This window comes from Typopeltis vanoorti, chromosome 6 (genome assembly GCF_054136105.1).
Source record: "Typopeltis vanoorti isolate ZY-2024b chromosome 6, IOZ_Tvanoo_1.0, whole genome shotgun sequence".
Taxonomy (NCBI): Eukaryota; Metazoa; Arthropoda; class Arachnida; order Uropygi; family Thelyphonidae; genus Typopeltis; species Typopeltis vanoorti.
The window spans coordinates 114102709-114128203 of NC_143554.1; the positions used below are offsets into that span (position 1 = coordinate 114102709).

General features: G+C 34.8%; 1 protein-coding gene across 1 annotated transcript in view; it reads right to left on the reverse strand.

The window, feature by feature from the left end:
- Positions 1–25495, reverse strand: part of LOC150105827 (uncharacterized) — a 112179-nt gene that overhangs the window by 34395 nt on the left and 52289 nt on the right. Inside the window, exons 5-6 of the mRNA XM_090393611.1 lie at positions 14064–14156; positions 2922–2985 (exon numbers count right to left, since the gene is read on the reverse strand). Coding sequence (XP_090249737.1) covers positions 2922–2985; positions 14064–14156 — 157 coding nt within the window. The remainder of the gene's footprint in view (positions 1–2921; positions 2986–14063; positions 14157–25495) is intronic.

Consider the following 25495-nt stretch of genomic DNA (forward strand, 5'->3'; position numbering starts at 1 on the left):
ATAAAAAACATTCCAGAAATAAAGGGGGGGGGGACTTCAATATCTACAATTTTAATTTCCATATAAATGATGTACACCATCTAAAAAGACAGCCTATTGTTTTAAACAGAACTACAACTAATAGCCTCAATAACTAGTGTCCACTTCAAAAACTACACTACACACTACATTTCCAAGCTACACTCTGCACGATTCTCAAACCTACATATTTTTCAGATCTGACATCCTGTGTCAGGGAATGCCAAACTTGAATCTACTCTTTCTGGTCTACTCTGGTTCAAAATTTCTTTGCTTCCATTTACTGACTCTCACTCTAAATTCTGATAATCATTATTGCCTTTTCCATTATTTGTTTTCAAAGTTTCATTTTCTATAGTCCAAATACTCAAGCAGTCAAGTAATTGTCACTGGGGACTTGTGAGACCACAACTCCTCCTCACCACCACATTACCAACAACACCTCACCACTTTATCTCATCTTTCATCAGAGAGAGAGAGAGATCAGAATTAACATCCTTTCCATATCATCTTTACAATCTTTTAGTCATCTAGAATCTATCATATAGTATGGAAACTAGTCCACGTTCAATCCATTCCAAAGAAAGGAGATGAAAGTCAGTCATCAAGCTATTGTTCCATTGCACTCACCTAAAATCTATCAAAAAATAATACAAAATGTCATAAACAGCCAACTTCTTTATCTCCAGAAACATACAGTTAATAAATTGCAATTAGTATGGATTCCATCGCTCTTATTCACATCATCTTTCATCTGTGAATAGGAACTCATGAAAGATTTCGTGAAACTTATGTGGTGGGTCTAGACATTTCAAGGACATTTGATTTTTTTTTCTTATGTGCCTCCCACCCTATGAAAGATTATTGTAAACCTATAGTACATACTACCTGTGAGTAGGCTAAGAATTTTTTTTTTTTTTTCATCTTCATTTTATATATTTTATATATTTTTTATATACATGTTCCTTCTTGATGGGGAGGAGGTGGAGAGGATCCAGAGGCGAGTGACTAAGATGATAGCGGGTCTATGGAATGAACCATATGAGAACAGGTTGAAGATTTGTGGGTTGCAGAAATTAGTTGATAGGCAGAAAAGGGGAGATATGATTGAGACATTCAAATTGCAGGGTTTCTATAGGATAAATTCAGAGGATATTTTTGAGATCAGGACAGGTGGTGGGAAAACTAGGGGACACCTATGGAAGCTGGGCAAGAGTGTGGTTAGCAGGGGTGTTAGAGCTGGGTTCTTTACTTTTAGAGTGGTAAATGAGTGGAATAAGCTGCCAGAGTCTGTTGTGGGTGCTATGACTGTGAGTGAGTTCAAGACAAGGTATGATAGATACTGTGAGAATGTCGTATAGTTGTGTGGACATGATGTTTAGGGCCTCCCTCGATGAGTCTAAGGACTCCCTGGAGTCACCCGTAATAATAATAATAATAATATTTTTTGGATTTTTTTTTTTTATTGGAGTCTGAAAACCCTGCTCCAGAGAACAAAGATGGAACTTTTTCAAACCATTTCAGGCCTCCAATAAGCAGGAGCAGTGGTCTCATACTGGGCAATAAAGTTCACCTCCAACCTAAAGGTTTGACACAAAGGCCTACTTATCAAACTATCATTCTATGTTCTACCATCTACCCTTTGCAACTGGATTAACAATTTCCTCTTTGGACTGGACATTCAGCACACATCATAGTGGAATGGCATTCTTTCTTCAAATTCTCCCCATAGACATATACCAATACCAGAGTATTCCAGGGCTCTATACTATGAATAATGACAAATTGATATAGGGCAATACACCACACTACATTCTTTTTCCAATTCATAAATCACTCAATAATTTCAAATAATAACCATAATTTTGCTCAAGAGCATAAATCACTCAATAATTTCAAATAATAAACATAATTTTGCTCAAGACAATACACTGTCTTCCTCTTCTTCATTTGACAAAGCTTGTAGTGCTCAAATATCCCAAACTGCAAAATCTCACATTTTCATCTTCAAATGCTAATTCACACAAGAAAGACCCAAACTTCACCTTCCATCACCTTTGATAATACCAAAACCACACAAGATCAGATATTTCTTCTTGGGGGGGGGAGAGAACTTACATCTCCTGCCTTTCCTGGCATAAGCACATCACATCCATAGCCTCCTCTGCCTCCAAAAGAACATGATGTGCACTTTTCTGCTGCTGATATACTATTCCTAACACTGCATAAAAAGTAATCTGCTATAGGGCAATCTAGTTAAATGATGACCCCCCCCCTTTCGTCTCTCAGAAACTCATTCCGATCACGTCGAGTACCAATATGTTTACAAGCTTAAGTGGAGGAATGGTACCAGCCAGTTCAATAGAACATTTCCTGAAAATGCCTATAGAAGGGCATAAGGCAGAACATATGTTGTATGGTCAATGTCTGTTCACTGTCCACCTTCAAATATATCAAACCAACTTCTCATCCTCCTCTTTCATTCTGTCTGCTTTAACTTTTAGGAACAGCCTTCTCTACACAGTTTTGGAGGACAACATCCAGTTCAGTAAACATATCACTAGGTTCCTTCTTTCTTCTTGACTACTTGCCCACAACATACCAGCACTAATGTGCTACAGGTTGTATGATGTTTGAAGTTTAGGGATGGTATACATAAAATCTCCACAGTTGCTGTGGCTATTGTATATCTTAGGAGATAGTGGAACAGCCACAATAATTCATTTATACTAGCAATACACTGGAATGGCAACTTCCAGCTTCATGACAAGCACAAGAAAATGAAAGAAAAAAATATTATTCATTTTTAATAAATCACCACTTAATTTTAACAACTTAACAATTTAATAAAATTTTTATAAAATATTAATCTTTCATATAACTATAAAAACTGATATACAGACCTTATCAATTATTGATACTTCTTTAGACAACTTAGCCTGCAACTCAATAGCATGATTTATATACCTATAAATAAATTTAACCATAAGCTAAATATTATTTTTTAAATAAAATCTGATAACATGATGTTGACTACCAACTACAAAATACCTTACTGAAAGTTTAACTACCACACACAACTTACACATTCCGTCTAAAACTATTTCTTCCCTTTGATATCAACTCTCTCTCTCTCTCGCCTTCCCCTCCCCACAAATTTCCATTGATCTTACAGTTTTGATCCAGTTACACACAGCTTTTATTTCACATTCTTAACTGATATCTGTACTTTATCACACAGTGATTTCTGGTTAAGTAATTTTTTATTTACTTATTTATTTTTTTATTTTTTTTATAGTTTATAAGGTTTGTTTTATTTTCATTATCTTGGTGCTTGTTCCTTTTTTTAAAGTCAATACAAATCTAATTACTATTTAAATATAATTGTCATGATCAAACCCTGATAAATATCCTTGGGGGGGTTTGGAGAGAATATAAGATATTATGATTACATGAAAAGTTTACATCATTACCAACTTCCTATCAACAATTTTTCTCCAAATTAATCTGTCAGGACTCCAATTTTAGTCATCTGCTTTGCTGTATCGATCCATCTCAATCTTGGTCTTCCTCTGGGTCTTTTCCCATCATCCTGTAAACAAATACCTGTTTTGCTAACTTGTCCTCTTTATGTGATGACCATAACATCTAAGGTTAGTTCTGCTAACACAACTTACTTTCTAATATCCTCATTTTTAATATGGTTCTATCATTGATACTATCTGCTCACTCTCCTAACTTTTTTAAGAGTTCTCATATCTGTGGTCTCCAGTCTTTCATCAAGTTTTTTATTGCTAACTGAGAGCTGTCAGATCCACAATTAACACTGTCTTGTATACAGCAAGTTTAGTGTTTTAACTAATTTCTCTCTCATTACATATAAATTTATTCAGTTGACTTCTACCATAATAGCTTTGCTTATTCTGTTGTCTATTTCTATATTTAATTTATCATCTTCACTAAAAATTGAGCCTAAATAGTTGATATGCTCTACATGTTCAGAAGACAGTTTATGTTTTCAGTGTTCCTGCTATTTTCACGGTCTTTGTCTTTTTACTTATTTTTGTATCAAATTTATTAGGTACAAACATCTACTAAATTTGAAATTGTTATAATTCTTGACCACCGAGATTAATTCACTAAACAACGAAGTGATGTCTTGTAGGAATAAATTGTCTAAGATGTTGATGACTTCAACTACTGGAATGTTGGTAAACAGGGAAGTAACATCAAGGCTAGCAAGTATATCATCTTCAGAGATAGGGACGTTTTTAATTTTTCAATAAAATGTTGAGAGTTTTTAATAGAAGTATCTGAGTTATGGATGTATTGTTGTAGAATTTTGGCTAGATGTTTAGACAGTAAATAAGTTGGAGAGTTGATTCCATCTACAATGGGGCATAAAGGGGAGTCATCCTTGTGGACTTTTGGAACGCCGAACAGTCTAGGAGTTAGAAGATGCATAGATTTTAACTTTTTAATTAAATCTGTAGGACAGTTTGTCATCCAACCACTATAACTATTCCATACGTTGGTACCATTTCCAAAAAAATTGGCTCTTCTCCTAAAATCACACAATATTAGAGTAACCTTCAAGCAAAGTTGAAACTATTCAGAAATTTCTAAGATCACCAAAAGACTTCAATCCTTTCTACAAGTATGCAGGAGTTTACAACATTCCTTGTTCCTGTGGTCTTAGTTACATTGGTCAGACATCTAGAAGCTTCGAAATGAGACAAAGGGAACACATCAGTTATGCAAGAAACAACAGACAAGATATATCTGGCCTTTCTTCCCACTTCTCTACAACCAACCACATTACTGAATGGAATAATAGTTATATGCCTTATATAGAAGAAAACTACCATTCTAGAATCTTCAAAGAAGCAGCTACAGTCGCTCGTTCCACAAAAAAACTCAACAGGAACCAAGGTTTAATGCTACCTGATATATGGAAGACCTTAATCAGATCACTAAACACACACATGAAATGAACTTCAGTGCCAACTACAAAATGTTTCTCAACAAGTAAATCATGTATCTGCGACACGTGTATTGTTTCACGCTCAGTACTATTTTGTTATTGAATTAGAATTGTCAGTTAACGTCTAGCTTGTAATTTACTTTGCCTACCTTATTGTACCCTGAAGCCGATAGCAATAGCCAGCGAAACTAGTTGGTGATTAAATAGTTTATTAACACTTGACCAATACTTCTAAATAAGAGTTATTCATCTACTAAATTTGTTTATGAGTATAATGTCACATATGCATAAAGTAAACATCTGAGTTTAACATCACCAATTTTTAATAATGTCCACAATGTGATCCACAGCATATTCATCAGCCATTTTCTGTCCACCGTTGGACAAAAGCCTCCCTCCAAATTCCTCCATTTAGTCCATCTTGAGCTTTACTATACCAGTAGGTACTAACCATCTCTTTGGTCTTCCTGTAGCTCTCTTACCTTCCAGATATAAACTTGGTCCATTTTGGAGTGTTACTTCTTGCAATACGACCTGCCCACTGCCAAATGGATCGTTTAATGTCTGTTATGCTGTCTCTCACCCTAGACTGAACTCTGATCCAAGTATTGTGGTATCGATATTGAATGGTAATATCAAGCAGTGAATTTTCCATTTTCCTCTATTACATAATTTGCTGATGACATTTCTAAAAGAAATGTCATCAGCATTGTATGTAATTTATGTAATTTAGTTCTTTCCCATTTGCTATAATTCCTCTATTTTCCCATTCCAGATTTTTAAAAATTTCTTCTAGGATTGATGTAAATAATTTAGGTGAAATGACATCTCCCTGTTTAACTTCTTTTTATTAGGAAGTTAAAAATTTGTTGTATAAAGTATTCCTGTTTAAGGCCTTGTGGAGCACCACTCCGTTGCTGCAAAACTTTGCAGGAATATACTGTGCATCATGCAGAAGCGATATCCAAGAAAAAAAGGAATAGTTCCAAAATTCGCCAAAAGGGGATGGTGAATTTTTGGTTATCATCTTTCCTATTTTGTACAGATGGCTGTTCTGCCTTATTAGAATTGAAAAACCACAAGACTAAATTACATTTTTGGAATCTGACAAGTCTGGCCTTGCTTCTCATGCTATTGACACTAGGCACAGTGTTCTTTGAACCAGACAAAACTTCTTCACTCCAGCAAGTTCAAATAACGATAGTCTTTTCCTTAAAACATAAAATGCTAAGAAATCATCCAAACCCGAACTGATCAGTGTATGAAAATATTCAAGTTTTAGGAAGTGATCACTATTAATTGTTCATAAGTCATTTTTTTAAAATTAATAATTATTTAATTTTTTTTTAATCCACACAGCTTAATACAATTGTTCCTTTGAACTCTAACAGTATACTGTAATATCATATTCTTCACAATCGAGACATGAGCTAATATACACATGATTTATGACTCATTGTTTTGATTCATCTTTTGAATGTAGTTAACAATCAATCTCCTGATGATGTCCACGTAACATTGGATGAAATATATTGGAGTTTTTGAATAAATTCTATATAATTTTTGTTACATGTGTAAGCTGTGAAACTTACTTTGATATTTTCCATTCTATTCTATTCTATACTATATAGCAGCCTAAGGACCAGTAAAATGCCTAAACAATTTTATGTACCACTAAGTTATGTCAGCTTTTTTAGGGATTACCAACATTTGGGAAAAACTGTGCCATTTATAACATAATAAATCTAAAAGCATGTTTTGAATGCATATGGTAACATAATTAATTAAATTGGAAGTAAATGATTAAAAGTGTATCATCATTGAACAAAGTTTTTATTTTATGTATATTATTTCTGGGAAAACTCCCATGTTACTCCTCTTTATAAACTATTATAATTACAGCTATTTTGCTTGCTTCAGTTTAGGAGTACCCCTGTTTAGATGTCATTGGCTATTTACTCATGGATTCTTAGGGCATTATGAGTGTAGATGTACTAAAAAGTATATGTAGCCTAAGGAATAGAAAATTGCACATACCTTTTTCTGGGTGTTGTGGCTTTTCCTCAGTCTGCGATGTCGAAAACTGCAGAGTGTGGGGGGGGGGGGTAGGCAGTTTGGTAGAATAAGTTAGAAAAACCCGGGTTTTTTTCGTAATATATAGAAACATATACTTTTATATAGGGTGGGGAAAAAGTGAAAGGGTTAATTTTTTTAAAATAGGGAGGGGGAAGGGGAAAGGTGGTTGACGAGGTGTGGACCGTTTCGACTATTCGTGGTCGTCATCTGAACACATTGGGAAAGACTTTCCCAATGTCAATCTAAACAGGGGTACTCCTAAACTGAAGCAAGCAAAATAGCTGTAATTATAATAGTTTTTATTTTATTTTATTTTAATAAAAATTAAACAAATAAACAATTATGTTACTACTTACATTTAATGAGATAGTTGAGCTTCTTGGCCCTTGCAGAGATGCTGGATATCTGGCTCAATATTGGCCAACTTCAGTCGAAGATTGGCACACACACTAAGACGATTTCTGTATTTTGTTTTTATTTGAAGGAGCGTTTTATTTGAAGATAGGTTGTAGAAAACTGCATGACGATTTTCAATGCTTCTTCAGATAATTCAGGAAATTCACTTTTCACTGAAGGCGAGATCCAGAATCGAGTCAAACCAAGATTGCAGAATTGCATTTTAAGTCCACTGTCACTTGAAAGCTCAATTAACTGTTCTTTTTTCAATACCAAAAGGTCGTTCTCATGACTGTAATCCTGAAATGGATCGCAAATCTACAGAAATTTATTATAAAAGTTATTTGGAAAATATGTTTCAAAATTCTGTGTCAGAGTTTTGAGGTGATCACAAACCCTTTCCAGAAACTCAGAATCAACAAAAATATCATTTTCCGCTAAAAAGGATTCCAGTGTTGGAAAAGGTGCAAATTGTGTGTCTTTTACATAACTAATCCATAACACCATTTTTTTTTCTCCTCGAATGCCTTTATTTTGTCGTAGGCATCAAGAACAGTTGAAGAATTTCCATGAAGGGAGAGATTTAGTTAATTTAATTGTGAAAATATGTCTGAAAGATAGGACAGTGTTGATAATATGCTTCGTCAAGGAGTGATGCAAAATCAGAATTACGTTCATTTACAAACAATAAAACTTCGTGCCTTAATTGAAATAACCTTGTTAGTACTTTGCCCCTGGAAAGCCAGTGAATTTCAGGATGAAGCAAAAGTTGTATATATATATATATATATATATTATTATTATTATTATTATTGTTCCGGGAAACTCCAAGGAGTCGACAGACTCATCGAGGGAAGCCCTAACATCATGTCAAGAACAACTATTCAACATTCACACAGTATCTATCATACCTTGCCTTGAACTCATTCACGGTCGTAGCACCCACAACAGACTCTGGAAGCTTATTCCATTCATTTACCACTCTCCAAGTAAAGAACCTAGCTCTAACACCCTTGTCAACCACACTCTTGCCCAGCTTCCATGCATGGCCCCTAGTCCTCCCACCACCAGTCATATTTTCAAAAATATCTTCTGGATCAATCTTATAAAAACCCTTCAGTAATTTGAATGTCTCAATCATATCACCCCTCCTTCGCCTATCGTCCAATTTCTGCAACCCACAAATCTTCAACCTATTCTCATAAGGTTCATTCCACAGACCTGCTATCATCTTGGTCACTCGTCTCTGGACCCTCTCCAATATATATATATATATATATATATTTTTTTTTTGGTAAATGAGGAAAATGAAGATGGTAAATTAAATATTTCCATATTTAATTTACCATCTTCAGTAAAAATCATGCCTAAGTAGCTGAAATGTTTTACTTGTTCCACAGGTTCTCCATTCACAACACAGTTAACATTTTCAATGATTCTGCCTATTTTCATTGTCTTTGTCTTTTTATTGCTGACCTTCATACCATATCTATTACAACAGTTATTCAATTTAGTCAGAGAATTTTGCAGACTTGTAGCAGATTTACAAGTCTGCAAGATTCTCTGACTAAATCGACTCAATCCTGTGTTTTGTAAATAATGTGTGGTTTGTTAAACCACATTCTTGACCATTCTGCACAAATTTGTCTTGAAGAACAAATACATTCAAGAATATATTTCACTTAAAGAATCCAATAAATCTGGTTTAGTAAACCATGCATTATCTGCATAACACAGAATTCAGTGGAACAAAACCAAAGTATTACATAAAAGTTATTTTCTTCTGGAAAGACTATAAAGAAAGCTGTGAAACACACATTCACAATCCAAACCTTAACAAAAATCATTGGCTTAAACTTTCTCGATTTGGGAAGTTATATTGACTAATACTCACTATTCGTGTGTTCTGTAAATTGTAATTAATTAACTGTTTATAATTAAAAATAGTTTGTTAACTAATTTATTTCATTGTAATTATTTTTGGATATCTATTAATGCAGATTGAGTTATTTATACTCCTGCAGCTGATAGTGCATATAATATGACGCACTTTCAAATGAATTGATGTTCTCTTTTTTTGCAATTGTTTTCCTATAATCATATTGAAAATGATTATGAAACAGCCAAAAATTCTACAAATAAAAAGATTTAAATTAACACAAGTGATTCATTCTGTTAATAATTAGTTATAATGAATTCTTCCACTTAGGTCTCAATTTTTAGATTGAGATTTTTGCTGTGTGACCTCATTCTGAAAACGAACTTACAAAATACCCACATCAGATCAATAGTCTTCACCTGCATATCCAGTTCACAATGGAAAATGCAAGTGATGGTGTTTACCATTCCTGGACATCCTTCTTACTCACACAACCTCCAGAACTTCGTCAACCAGTGTTTATTGGATGCTTACCTTTATTGGCGTTGAAAGTATATTTTTCACTTGGTTAGAATATAATAAATTTAGTTTAATCCTTTATCCAAGTGTGAGCAAACAAAGTTTGCGCCTGAAAGTATCTTCAGGACTGTGGTAAGGTGGTGCAACACCATGGCGATGCCTTGCAAAGGTGGAGCAAGCTACCAACACTCCTGTCTCAGTATCTCCTATAATGCAAAACACATCTCCTTGTGGGTATGTCTAATGTTATGCATTAAGGGAAGGGCCACTGCCCAGACTAGTTTCGACCTTTATTGAGGTCTCTTCAGTGGGAGCCAGGCCCAAGTGAAGATAACAGCCAGAAGCGTTAGCAAGGTCATCTCTACCTATAGGAGTTGCCAAATGGTGTGCCACCTTTTTAATAAATTACTCTGGATTTAGAGAAAGATGTTGAAAGTATATTTTTCACTATATTCTAACCAAGTGAAAAATATACTTTCAACATCTTTCTCTAAATCCAGAGTAATTTATTAAAAAGGTGGCACACCAATTGGCAACTCCTATAGGTAGAGATGACCTTGTTAACGCTTCTGGCTGGTATCTCCACTTGGGCCTGGCTCCCACTTAAGAGACCTCAATAAAGGTCGAAATTCCTTCCCTTAATGCATAACATTAGACATATCCGCAAAGAGATGTGTTTTGCATTATGGGAGATACTGAGATAGGAGTGATAGTATCTTGCTCCACCTTTGCAAGGAGTCGCCTGGTGTTGCACCACCTTACCCCAGACCTGAAGATACTTTCAGGCGCAAACTTTGTTTGTTCACACTTGGATAAAGGATTAAACTAAATTTATTATACCTTTATTGGCAGATTACATCCGTCAAATACAAAACCAAATTTCTGGAAAGTGTGAAGAACAGACTTTCCAAAAATTTGGTGTTGTCAAGTGATTAATTGATAAAGTGCATAATGTGTGCTCTTCTCCATCAGACTTATTACAAGCACTTCTCACTATCAAAACTTTAATGAAATTAAATGGTTACAATCCTCATCAAATCCAAAGGACAACTACATTCCAATCCCATATATTTCAGGCATCTTTAAATCTATTGGTAGAATTTTGAAGAAGTTTAGTGAGGTGAAGAAGTAAAATGGTGATCATCATAAGCCAAGAGTAGTTAGTATATGGATGCAAGAGGGCCTGATAGTATTAGGAGAAAGAAAAGACAGTATGAGATAGAGAAAAGGCCTTAGCTCTTTTATATCACCTTCTTCTTCTTCATGTAGCTTCCTCAGTGAGAGGGTGCAGCACCGTGTCCTTCCAGCTTTCTCTCTCTCTCTCTCTCTCTGTTGGTGGCTTTCCTTTTTTGTTTCTGCATAGTCATCTTCAAGCCATGCCCTTCGTTTTTCGCCTCTTGATCCTTTTCCCATAATTTTTCCTTATAAAATTGTTAATATCCTCTGTCCTGCTGAACCTCTCAGTACATGTCCCGTCAATCTCCTCTTTCTCTGGATCATTTCCTGTAATAAAGATCTCTGTGTTCTCATTCTCTATAGGACATCTGTATTTGACACATGTTCTGTCCATAGATTTTCAGAGCTGTCCTATAGCACCACATTTCAAAGGTCATTATTTATTGTCTTACTCTCTTCTTGAATAGCCAGGTCTCACTTCCATATGTGAAAACTGGCCACACTAATGTTCTTATCATTCTTTTCTTTTTCTTGATACCCACAGAACTTCTGAGCAGATTTTTCCAGAAGGCATCTTTAGCTATGGTTGTTCTTATTTTTATTTCTTTATCTTGCTTTCCATCTGCAGTAAAGTAGGTGCCTAAATATTTGTATTCTGTTGTATGTTCAATTTTCATATTGTTTATGAATATTTCTGGCTCAGATCTGTTTTCTTTTGAGATGTTCATAAATTTGGTCTTTTTTTGCATTTATATCTTATCCAAATTCTTTACCTTCTTCAATTAGTGGCTGCAGTAATTTGATTAATCTGTTTCTGTTTTCTGCTATTAGAATGGCATCATCAGCATATCTAAGATTGTTGTATTTTATACCACTGATACTAATTCCTATTTTTTGTTTTTCAATCTTTTACATCACTGTCTCACCATAGATATTAAATAGATTTGGTGAAAGGATACAACCTTGTCTAACTCTTCTTTTTATTTTCACTACAGAAGCCTAAGAGTTAAACAGCTGCATTTTCTGTTTGGTGTAAATCTTTTTTATAATCTTAAGTACATGATCTTTTTCTATGTCTAATTTATCTGATATATTGAACATTTTATTATGTTTTACCTGATCAAAGGCATTCTGAAAGTCTATGAAGTATATGTAAATGTTCCTATTCTTTCAAGTGATCTTTCTATTAGTATTTTTAGTTCCAGGATAGTATTAATGGTTCCCATTCCTCTTCTAAAGCCTTTCTGTTGTTCACTCAATTCACCAATTAAGGCTCTTTCAATTTGTTTGTTAACATGGTTAAAATAATTTTAGATGCATGGGATATTAGGCTCACAGTTCTGTGAGCCTCGCAATTTTGTGCATTATTTTTCTTTGGAATTGGTATGCAGATAGATGTTGTAAAAACTTCAGGTAATTCTATTGTTTTATAGATGTCCTGAATGGATTCCACTAAATAGTTATTGTTGCCAGTCAAAGCTTTCAGCAGCTCAGTCAGGATATTATCACACCCATGGATTTATTATTAGGAAGATTCTTAATTACGTGTTCTATCTCCTTGCTTGTCAGTAAAGTGGTATCTGTTGTTACGTTTAACTTAAGGTGTCGTGAATCATCTATCATGTTACCATTATCATCATCACAGAGATCTGATAAGTACTCCATCCATCTTCCATTTATCTTTTCCTTATCAATGATTATGTTTCTGTCTTTGTCCTTGATGTTATCAGACTGTGTATGTTTTGCTTTTCCATTAAGTTCTTTCCCTTTCATTAATGCTTCTTCTGGTTTTGTTCCTATTTTGTAATTCTTCTATCTCGGTGCACTGCCTATTTATCTAGTTTTCTCTCAATCTTCTGCATAACTGTTTGATTCTTTTATCCAATGTTTTATATCTTAATCTTTCCTCTTCATTTGATCCTCTTTTCTATATTCTTCTTTCATCGATAAGGTTGATTACTTCTTGTGTTATCCATTGTTTATTCTTTCTTTCTTCTTGTTTATTGATGTGGTTTTTAGCAGATATCAGATATTACGATAGCCGTTTGTAGTCTATTCCACTGAGAGGGTTCATTTTCATTTTGCAACTATGCAAACAGCAGCTCTGAAAACATTTTCATTAAATTTTGATTTTATTATTGGATTTTGAACCATTTGCAGATCCCATTTTAGGGGTTGACTTCTTTTAATTTTTATTGTTTTCAGTTGAATATTCATCTTCATTAAGACCAGTCTATGATATCACCTCTGAGTTCCACATTCCACTGAAGTATATCACCTTACTCCCACATATTTCCTACCAAAAAAAAAATTCTCATCTCTTACCTACAAAAGATAAACTGTTGATTCTCTATCTTTAGCTGGTGTTTACCAGGTCCTTTGTAAATGTAATCTGACATACTTACATACTTTGAGCAGACATGCATTCTATTTGAATGGTCTGTTTGCCCAAACAACAGTTCTGAAAAAATATTAATGAACATCAATACTATAGTGAATACCTGAAACATCAAGTCTGGCATGGAACAGTATAGTTCTGATACTAAACACAATATCCTAAGGGATGAAGCTTGTCTTCTCCATAGAAGTAGTTTTAAATATGAACACCTTTTCAAAGAAAATTGTGAAGCCTTTTGACAACAGCCTAACCTGAATTGGAACGATTCTCTTCTTCCTCCCACCCCCCAAAAATAGGTTGCAAAATTCTGGTCTTATGTAAATAGTTTTAAAATATATATATTAGTCCTCTAGCACACAGCAACTGTTTTAATTAGTAAACCTTTTTATTTATCTTGAATTCCTGTTCTTTGAATTGCTTGTTGTTTCCACACAATGATGATATACTGTTAATTTCAGTTATGAAATATCCACTTTTCATTAAATGAGTAATGTTTTGCATTAAAGTTTATTACTGTAGTTATTGTTTTTTTTTATTCTTTTTTTGTTTATTATTTAACCTAAAAAATATTTTAACCTAAAAATTACTTTATAAACAGTTAAAAACATTTACCTCACCTTTCATCTTCTTCTGATATTCTAGGAAAGTCTATAGTATCTGATAATTCGTCTCCAACAACTATCTTTTGTAAGGTGTCAGCAATCTGTAATCTAAAATCATAATTACAATTATGCATCAAATTCTAGAATACAGAAGATAAATTCCAGAAAATGTGACCATTATTCAAAGCTTAATTTTCCAAATATAATAATACCATAAGTGGGAATTATGCTTGTTAAATGACATTAGCCTACTGCATCATAAAAAAGGATAGAAAATTAATTTAAAAAATAAGATATAAGCTACAATAAACCAAAAAAGTTTATAAACAGTATACCAAGGATTTAAAAAAAAAAAAAAAAACACTACAATCAAAATAAAGGGTCATCAAATGAAAATTTACATCTTTAATTCTAAACTGCTTAAGGCCAATCTCAACAACCTTTCAAATGAAGGAACTGCCTCTGACAGATTGGAATTTTATGTCAAATTTTATAAAATGTAACATATTTTTTTCATCAATGATGAAAAAATTTCAATTTTTATATAAATTTGTAGACAAGCAGTATATTACATGTATATGATTAGTCAATCGATGGTAACCAATTATAGTAGTAAGAACATCTTACCAGAGGTTGCATGTTTAGGCTTAAGTGCAGGGTAGAACCCATGATAGAGGCTTAGTGGAGTGAAAATAGTATTAGGAAAGAATTAAAGTCAATGTTTAATGCTTCCAATATTTTGTGTCAGTCAAAGAGATATCTTAAGGGAGTAAATACAATATAAAATTGTAACACAGACACACACAAAAGCAACATAAAGCAAAACTCTGTAGACATAACTCTAGAGTCTTAACTAAGTCATCCTCTATGAGCACCAATTGGAAAACTAGGTTATAACATGGAATCTCTAAAAATTAATGTTTCGGAAATTCTGGGAAGTTTAATATATCCACATTTATGTAAATTAAGTTGGTTTTAAGGGCAGCTGCAGATTCTAAAAAAAAAAGTCATTTCTAAACTTGCTGCAATAGAGCACATTGGTGTGTGTCAGTAGTATCCAAAGCATGGTCTAGCTACCAGTAGACACTACTGACTGTAGTCATGATTACAATGTGCTTTTTTTTTTTTTTTTTTGTTCCTCTGTGCATATAGTGACAGATCTTCTAGTCTGTTCATGGTGTAGGTCAATTTACAGGAACAAGAAACTCCACACACACACACACACACACACACACACACACACACACACACACACACACACACACACACACACACACACACACACAGAAGAGTTAGTCCTTATGGGAACATATTGAGGTCGCTTGGTGTCGCACTGATTAGATCGTCGGCTTGTCGAGAGCTCCTGAAAAGATTAGTATTATTTTGTGTTAACATTAGAAATTTTACTAGAATTTTAAGTAGCATTGTTTGCTTTTCGTTTCTTGGTGTGTCTGTGCAATTTTTGCGTGTTTTCTGTTATTTTAGTTATTAATTTTAAGATAAGATAGTGTACATATGGCACCAATAAAGAAAAAAATGGCGGCCAGGTCGCCATGTTTGTTTAAGAGTTTTGATGTAAACGAATTTATGCAATGTGCTGTCTGTGAGATGTATGCCTTGCGAAGAGCGGTGGGAGTCTGGTTAGAAAGTGATAGTGGAGTTAATATGTGCAGAAAGTGTAAAGAGAATGAGGATTTCAAGCGTGTTTCATGTGGCGAGAGTGATATCGTTAACGATAGCCAGAATGTAGAAAATCGCGGTGTGCTAGAGAATTGCGTGGTAGTGCCAGATAGGTGTGAGAGCGTCGTTGAAAGTGTAAATGAAGGTAGAAATACAGAACGAATGGATGATTTGATTGATAATGAAAATGGTGAGATAAATGTGAGTAGTGAAATTGCCCGTTTGAATGGTGCGATACACAGAGCAAAAAGGCAACTGGAGCGTATGGAAAAATGTGTGCTGAACGTTCCGACAAATAACCGGCGAAAGTCTGTGACGGCAAATAATAGAATGTTCGTAAACGTCAATAAAATGAAGGAGCGAGTGCTGTATGGGGATTCGCTATTAAGAGGTGTAATAGTTGAGAGTGTAACAAAGTCGTACCAGCCAGGTGCGAACATAAAGGACGTCAGCAAATCTATTCGACTGCAAAAACAGAGGGTGAAAGAGATGATAATCGTGGCAGGAACAAATGATTTGAAAGAGAACAAAATGGAAATGATAGAGGATGTGAGGAAATTATTTGAGGTAGCAAAAGAGAAGAGTGAGAAAGTTAGAATGGTGAGTATCTTACTGCGGTATGACAGCGAAGTGTTTAGAAGGAGGGACATAATTGCCAATGACTTTATGCGTGGGTTATGCATGGAGAATGGTGTGGAATTTGTGGATGTGTGGAATGAGTTCGATGAGCAAAAGGACTTATATAAGATGGATGGGTTACATTTGAATGGAGTTGGTGTACGGAGACTTGAAAAAGTGTTGATGAATGATGTGGAAGTGGATGTACAGACTCAGGGAAACAAGATTTATTAAGGGGGGAGAGAGTAGATATGCAGACTTTAGGGAGGCAGTTGAGTGTATGAATGAGTATATTATGCCCGAGCGAGTACGAAGGACAACAAATCAGAATGGGATAGTTAGTATAAGGCATCAAAGTAAGGATGGGACTAATGGGCTTCTGCAATTCATGTACACTAATGCCAGGAGTATTAGGAACAAGAAGGAAGAGTTTTTGGCCATGGTTGGCACTTCCAGGCCACAGGTTGTTGGTATTAGTGAAAAATGGCTGACAGAAGATGATAATGCTAGTGGGATCGAATGCGACGGGTATAGGGTGTTCAGGAGTGACAGGGTGAATAAAAAGGGGAGAGGAGTGTTATTGATGATAGCTGATGAGCTGCAGCCAAGGAGTATAGAAGTTGAACTGCAGGATAGAGAAAAGAGCACATTTGAGGCTGTTTGGTGTGAGATAGAATCTAGCAGAACAAAATATACAATTGGATGCTGCTATAGACCAGGTGATGGAATAGATGGTGGGGATAGTATGCATAGGCAAATAGAAGAAATGAGTGGAAGGAGAGTAATTATTATGGGTGATTTCAATTATGGTAACATTGACTGGAAAGAGGAGAGGGCACATGGGAGGAAGGAATTGGATTTTATGCGGTTATTAAGGGACAACTATCTATGGCAACATGTAGTGGAAAATACCACGGGGCAGAGAGTGCTGGACCTTGTAATTGCAACTGAGAATGTGGCTGTAACGAACATGACCATGTTGCCCCCAATTGGTGAGAGTGACCATAAGGTCATGACTTGGGAGGTGGCTAAAGGAGTGGAATTTACAATTAAGACAGGGTACATGTCGAATTACCGGGCTGGTAAGTATGACAAGCTTAGGTGTGTGCTTGGCTCAGTGCCATGGCATGTAAAACTGCAAGGGCTGGATGTTGATAGTGCATGGGAGGTGGTTAAGAACTGTTTGCAGGAGGCAATGGTTGACTGTATACCAAGAGTCCGAATAATAAATCAAGTAGGGGTTAAATGGATGAATAACACTATTAAGCTTGAGCTGCAAAAAAAGAAACAATTGTGGAGGGAATTTAAGGAGAAAGGTGACCATCAGGCTCAGGAACAGTATAAAGCTCAGGCCAGGATGGTAACAAGGGTGGTAAGAAAAGCAAAAGCAGATTACGAAAGAAAATTGGCCATGCAGGCTAAAGAGAATCCCAAACAGTTTTTTCAATACGCTGCAAGTAAAAGAAAAAATGCTCATGGTAGAATGATCATAAAAAATGCTGAGGGTAGGGAGGTAACCGAATCAGTCGATATTGTGGAATTACTGAGCGAGCACTTTGCAAGAGTATATCATCCAGGTGGTGACTTTGCAGGAATGGAAGAACCAATAGCTTATACTGGAATTGTGATGAATGAAGTAGAGGTAAGTAGTCTATTACAGAACCTCAATGTCAATACATCTGTGGGATTGGATAGTATACCAGCTCGGGTCGTATGTGAAGCGGCTAAAGAATTGTCAGTGCCCTTGACCATTTTGTTTAATTTGAGCCTCAGGACTGGGTCAGTCCCAAGGGGATGGAAAGAGGGGAAAATAGTTCCGCTGCACAAAGGTGGTTCCAAGGCTGCTGTTGAAAATTACCAGCCAATCAGCATAACAGGAATCATTATCAAAGTCTTAGAGAAAATAGTCAAGAGGAAAATACAAGATTGGATAGAAGAAAATCGGATACTGTATCGGGGACAGCATGGTTTTGTGAAGGGTAGGTCATGCCTCAGTAACTTGCTCACATATTATAACATAGTGACGGCTGAACTGGATAATTGTAATGGGTTTACAGTGATTCTACTGGACCTTGCTAAGGCCTTTGATAGGATATACCACATGGAATTCTAATCAGTAAATTGCAGCATATGGGGATGGACATAGGGTTGGTGAGATGGATAGGAGGGTGGTTGACGGAGAGATATCAGAGAGTGGTTTACTCGGGAGTAGAGTCCACAAGACAGCCTGTGACTAGTGATGTGCCACAAGGATCTGTTCTTGGACCACTGCTGTTTAATTTGTTCATTAATGATATAGGAAAGGATCTGAGAGGAACAGTTCATTTGTTTGCGGATGATGCAAAGTTGGGTAGGGCAATAATGAATGCAGATGATGTCAAAATTTTGCAGGATGATTTGGATAGATCGGAGGTCTGCGCTAAGGAGAATGGATGTCAATTTAATGTGGCAAAATGTAAGGTTATGCATTTTGGGGTGAAAAGATTGGCGGCAGTTTACTGCATTGGTGGAACTGTGCTCCAGGAAATTGATGAGGCACGAGATTTAGAAGTGTTGGTGGATAAGGAGTTGAAGTTTAGGGGGCACATTGCAAAAGTGGCCAAATCAGTTCATCAAATCATTTGGTTGCTGAAGAATACGTTGACAAGCAGAGACAAGCAGGTTATTGTTCCTCTGTATCGAGCCTTGATAAGACCCCATCTCAACTACTGTGCCCAGATTTGGTCACCTAGGTTTCTTCTTGATGGGGAGGAGGTGAAGAGGATCCAGAGGTGAGTGACCAAGATGATAGCAGGTCTGTGGAATGAACCTTATGAGAACAGGTTGAGGATTTGTAGGTTGCAAAAATTGGTTGATAGGCGGAGGAGGGGAGATATGATTGAGACATTCAAATTACTGAAGGGTTTCTATAAAATTAATTCAGAAGATGTTTTTGAGATGAAGATGAAGATGTGGTATGTCAGGTATAGCAGATAAGCTTTGGATACTACAAACAAAATCAAATAGGTAAAAAACTACTGTGCTCCATTACAGCAAATTTAGAAACAAGACTTTTTTTAGAATCTGTAGCTTTCCTTCAAAACCAACCTAATTTAAATAAATTTGGATGCATTAAACTCCCCCAAAATTTGGAAAATATTAATTCCTAGGGATACTGTGTTACAACCTAGACTTCTGACTGGCATTCATAGAGGGCACCCTACCTAATTAGAGCTCTAGATTTGTGGCTGCTGCATTTCACTTTTTGAAACATTGTGCAATGAAGCATTAAGCATTGGTTATAATTCTTTCTCAGTAATGATTTCACTCCATTAAGCCTTATAAGATGATCAGATAAGAGAAGATACCAGTTATTCAGAAAATGTATAGTTGGAAAAACTACCACTTTCTTTCTTCTTGATGTGAATTTGACTATAGACTATAGTGCAATTTTGGACCATGTGCTTTGTTTTGTTTGTTTTTCTTCGAACAATGTAATGCCCAATATAACACTTTCTAGTTATTTTTATTGATGATATTGTAAAAATAATCATGATTTATAATTCTGAATATTTTTACATATTGTTTATGTTAGAATGTTTATTAGTTTTGTTTTCATAACACGTATTGTCGGCACTTGCGATGTGCCCATTATTGATGTTATTTTGTTAAAATGAAATGTAAAGCAGTTAAAAATTGATGTACTTACCGGATTTGAATAGTTGTGTTAATTTAAAGAAATTTTATTGTAGTTTAAAATATTAAGTGTTGTGTTTTATGAAGACATTCTCTTGTTGTTAACGGAGACAACGTGTCAGCCATTATACCTAGTTTCTCGCTTGCCACTTTCATGGAGTGCGCATGCTCGCCGAGAAGTTTGATGTGTGATTGACAGCTGACAGAAAGCATTCGGTATTGTAGTAACGAAGAGAAAAACAAGAGAGCGTTCGGAAGAGAAAATTAGAACACAAGCCAGCAGATATTTAGATTTGGAGAAATTTGAGTTTTTTTATGTGACAGTCAGAGGAAAATCAATAGTATATTTCAAAAAAGGAATTGTGGAACTATGAAGTTTCAAAGTGGAATAAGTATTGATAAATAAAAGAAAATATTGTATAGATATTTTAAAAGGAATATTCGAGGAAACGTTAATTGGAAGATTAGTAGTAGATTCCAAAAAGGAGAATCGTCAAACTGTGAATTTTTTTAATAAGCAATAAATTATGTCAATAAGCATTAGTGAATAAAAGAAGAAATTGCTATTTATGTTCTAAAGGAATGTTCAAGAAAACTCTGATTAGGAAGTTTCATCTGTCTTAAGGATGCCGGATCTAACTATTATATCTACTAAAAAGAGACAGAATTGAGTTAGGAAGAATTAATGTGTGCTACATGAGTGATGAGAAAGGATCATGTGAAAATGAAGAATAAAGGTTATATATCTTCAGAAAAGGGCCTTGACAGAGAAAGAGAGAAACTGGCTATGAACATTTTGTCATTGTTCAAACAAAGTGTTTAGTCTAGTCTTAAGTGTAAGTTTATTTTTAAAAGGTCTTTGATCCAATTAAATTTGTAGTTAGTTATGTAATATTTGTTTGAAGTATATATATATTGTTTTTGTTATATTAAATGTGTTTATTTTGTATTTTGGTCTTGAGTCAGTGATTATTTGGATTCTGAAAGCAATGGTAAAAAAGAGGTCACTGCACCAATCGGAGTGAACCCTTGTGCATATATATAGGTACACTTGGAATTAAAAAAATAATTAGTGAAATAAAATTTGGTTTACAGATCAAGTATTGATAAAATTTATTAACTCTACCAACTAGTTTCACCACACAACTGTTGGCATCTTCAGGGCGCTGACATATAGGCTTAAAACAATCTCACAATTATGAGTAGCTGTAAAACTGACAAGAATAATTACAAATAAAATAGCATCGAACGTGAGTGAAACACGTATCGCGTGTACAAGGTTAGCTAGCTGTTGCTAAGGAACTTCCTGCAGTTTGTGTTAAAGTTCATTTCTTGTATTTTTATTATCTTATTTTTCCATGAAAAGTAGTTAGAATTTAGGCAGTGAGCAAACAATGAGATTATGTCTTGTGGGAACAAGACATAATCTCATTGTTTCATTATCCGATATGTTGAATGTTTTTAGCTTTTCTGTGAAATGTCCTGAGTTCTTGATGTAACTCTCCGAGTTGTGGATGTGTTGTTTTAAGTGTTTCGATGGTTGGACAATAAGTAGGTAGGGGAGTTGATTGCATCAATGATGGGGCGTAAAGGAATATCATCTTTGTTCACTTTTGGGATGCCATAGTCTCAGAGTTAAAGGATGCATGGATTTTAGTTCTTTAATCAGATCTGTTGGCCAGTTTTTATCAATTGCATAGTAATTCATTGGTATCATGGTGGTTTTTTAATCTCGGATCTTTCATTAAAATACGGTAAATGGATGTCTGATAATAGATGGTTAACTTTGTCTTCATAGTCCTTTGAGTTCAATATTACAGTACTGTTTCCTTTATCTGCTTTAAGTATTATGATGTCTTTGTTGTTTTTTAATTCACGAATAATTCTTCTATATAGTGAGGAGAAGTTTTGTTTTATGGAATAGGGAGAGGAAAGTATTATGCAACTTTTTAGTCTTAGATCAACTGCTGTGTGAGGCGGTAATAATGAGATTCCTTTGTCTAGACTACAGATGAACTCCACTTTAGGTATCTGTTGAGGAGCTATTGCATAGTTGAAACATTTCTTGAGGATATCGATTTCAGGTTTCTTTAAGATGTGGTTTGAGAAATTAAGAATAACTTGGTTGTCTGGTAGAGAAGGTTTAGACTTATTGTGGGTTGTATAAACGTAGTTGAATTACTCAATCTGGGCCTGTCTGCTTTTATTGAAAACTTTGGCATAACTGGTATTAATCATTCTATCTAACACTTGCCAAATTTCCTCATCTAAAGAGCTGGAGAGATCCATGTACAGTTCATAACATTGTGAGTCAATTTGACTAATCAAGAATCTTGTGTGATATAACCTTTCACGAACACGTAACATCGATGTCTTGAAATAAATATTTTTAGCTCGTCTAGAATTGAAAACAGGTTTAAGAAGTAAAAACTTAGGAATTATACAGTTATCTCGGCAACATTTCAAAAAAGTGAGATGATTTAGTAACCTCGCCTTTCTATGTTTTAGGATTTCAAAACGGTGTACCTTGATTTTTGTGTCACCATTGATTCTATTCATAATGAAGGTTTACAGATCGAGTATTGATAAAATTTATTAACTCTACCAAGTAGTTTCGCCACTTTAACTGTTGGCATCTTCAGGGTACTGACATATAGGCTTAAAACAATCTCACAATTATAAGTAACTGTAAAACTGACAAGAATAATTACAAATAAAATAGCATCGAACGCGAGTGAAACACGTATCGTGTGTACAAGATTAGCTAGCTGTTGCTAAGGAACTTCCTGTAGTTTGTGTTAAAGTTCATTTCTTGTATTTTTAGAGATCTAATTAGGGTTTTCCATATCTCTGGGAGTATAAAACCTTGATTTCTGTTAAGGTTAATAGTAGAACGAGCAAATATGGCTGCTTCTTTGAAAATTCTTGAATGGTAGTTTTCCTCTATGTAAGGGGAACAGCTTTTGTTCCACTTGATGACATGGTTAGTTGTAGAGAAATGAGACAATAGGCCAGAAATATACCAACAATTAAAGGCTTGGCGATGGGGAGCCCACTTTCACCTTCATGTGCCGACCTCGTTATGGAAGACCTCGAAAACAAAATCCTATTCCAAATTATTCCCAAACCTAAAATTTGGTACAGATATGTGGACGATATCTTCATTGTTTGGAATAACAACAAAGATGACCTATATGACTTTCACAAAAAGATTAACTCCTTCCATCATTCAATTAAATTTACTCTGGAACTTGAAAGAGACAAATAACTACTGTTTTTAGACATCTTAATCAAAAAACAAATTGATGGCAGCATTAATCTATCGGTTTACAGGAAATATAGGACGAATACAGGACGCTACCTACATTTCATCTCCTCTCACCATATCTCACATAAACTCAGCATCATACACATGTTAAAGAAAAGAGCTATTAGCATCACAACAGACAATGAGACCCTTCAAGATGAGTTAACATTAATTTCTAACAATCTGTACTTGAATGGCTATCCAAGAAGACTAGTCAAAAAAATCCTTTTCTCTAAACCATCACAAAGAGAACAAGAAGATATTCAATATATAAAAACTATTGCAATTCCATATGTAAGTAGCATCTCCAACAAACTCGGCAGCCTCCTCAAACCACACAAAATAAGAGTAACATTCAAACCATAGAAACTATTCATAAACTACTTAGATCTCCAAAAGATAACCATCCCTTCTATAAATATGCTGGTGTTTATAATATTCCATGCTCGTGGCTCAAGTTACATCGGACAGACTTCAAGAAGCCTAGAAAGCAGGCAAAAGGAGCACATTGTCTACGTAAAAAAAAACAACAGACAGGACATTTCTGGCCTATCGTCTCATTACTCTACAACTAACCATGTCATTGAGTGGAACAAAAGCTGTTCTCCTTACATAGAGGAAAACTACCATTCAAGAATTTTCAAAGCAGCCACATTCGCTCGTTCTACTATTAACCTTAACAGAAATCAAGGCCAGAGATATGGAAAACCCTAATTAGATCTCTAAAAATACAAGAAATGAACTTTAACACAAACTACAGGAAGTTCCTTAGCAACAGCTAGCTAATCTTGTACACGCGATACGTGTTTCACTCGCGTTCGATGCTATTTTATTTGTAATTATTCTTGTCAGTTTTACAGTTACTCATAATTGTGAGATTGTTTTAAGTCTATATGTCAGTGCCCCAAAGATGCCAACAGTTAAAGTGTGGCGAAACTAGTTGGTAGAGTTAATAAATTTTATGAATACTTGATCTGTAAACCAAATATTATTTCACTAATTCATATGATCAAGAAAATAAACCTTCATTATAAAAAAATAATTGTTGAACAGAGATCATCTCTATAGATTGGATTAATATTATGATAATATCCTCTATATAAACATATCTATTAACAATGACACAGCTGACAGGACTGATAAAAGGATTAAAATAATATTAATTAAAAATATCCTCTATATAAACATATCTCCTTCAATTAACAATGGTGCAGTCGACTTGCAGGTTATGACTTAACTATTTTAGAATCCAGAAAGTAAATCTTGACTCGAGTAAAATGGATACAGGAGATAGCAATTCTAGTTGTGAAGTTTCTTTAGTTAAAGATGAGGAATTTTTTAGGTTAATTAATCCAACTTTAGTAATATCTTCTTTCTCAGGAGATAGTAGTGAAAGCACAGAAACATTTTTTAAATATGCAGAAAAAATTAGAGATTTGATTTGGGAAAATGGTCAGATTTTCATTTGTTGATTATACTTCGTAATAAATTATTGGGAAAAGCCAAAACATTCTTAAACACATCTCCTTTACTGAGAGACACTGATAGTTATGCAACATTTAAAAGTTTGCTAACATCAGAATTTTCAAGTGTAAGAGAATTAGGGCTTAACATTTGGAAAATTCATCAGTGCATCCAAGGTAATAGGGAGTCTGTTTCAGAATATTATCATAGACTTAGGAGCATTGCTCATAAATTGAATGTTTCATCTGAAGAGAAATCCTCTTTAGAATGGTTGCTGTTTAATCAATTTAGGCATGGCCTTAGAGATAATTTGATTAAAAATCTTGAACAGTGTTTTGAAATTGTTAAGGAAAGGGAAGAGAGACTTAGAAATATATTTCATTCCTCAAACAATAAACAGGTGAACTTTTTTCAGTATAATGAAACTCATTCTCCTAACACAGTGGCTACAGATAAAGTAAGAGAAGGAAATTAAAAGGTGCTAAGAAAAAGAAACAGTCTAAAGAAATTTCTGTGAATTTCACTGATGAAGATCCAGAATCTGATTGCAGGGTACAATCTCAAGATTTGGTAAAATTAGAGGATCTGAAAACATTTCTTAGTGAAGAAATAGAAAGACAACAAAGACCAATAGTAAAAGGACAGGAACTTCTATTTAAGATGATATCTGATTTAACAATATCCAAGAATCTTACAGATAATC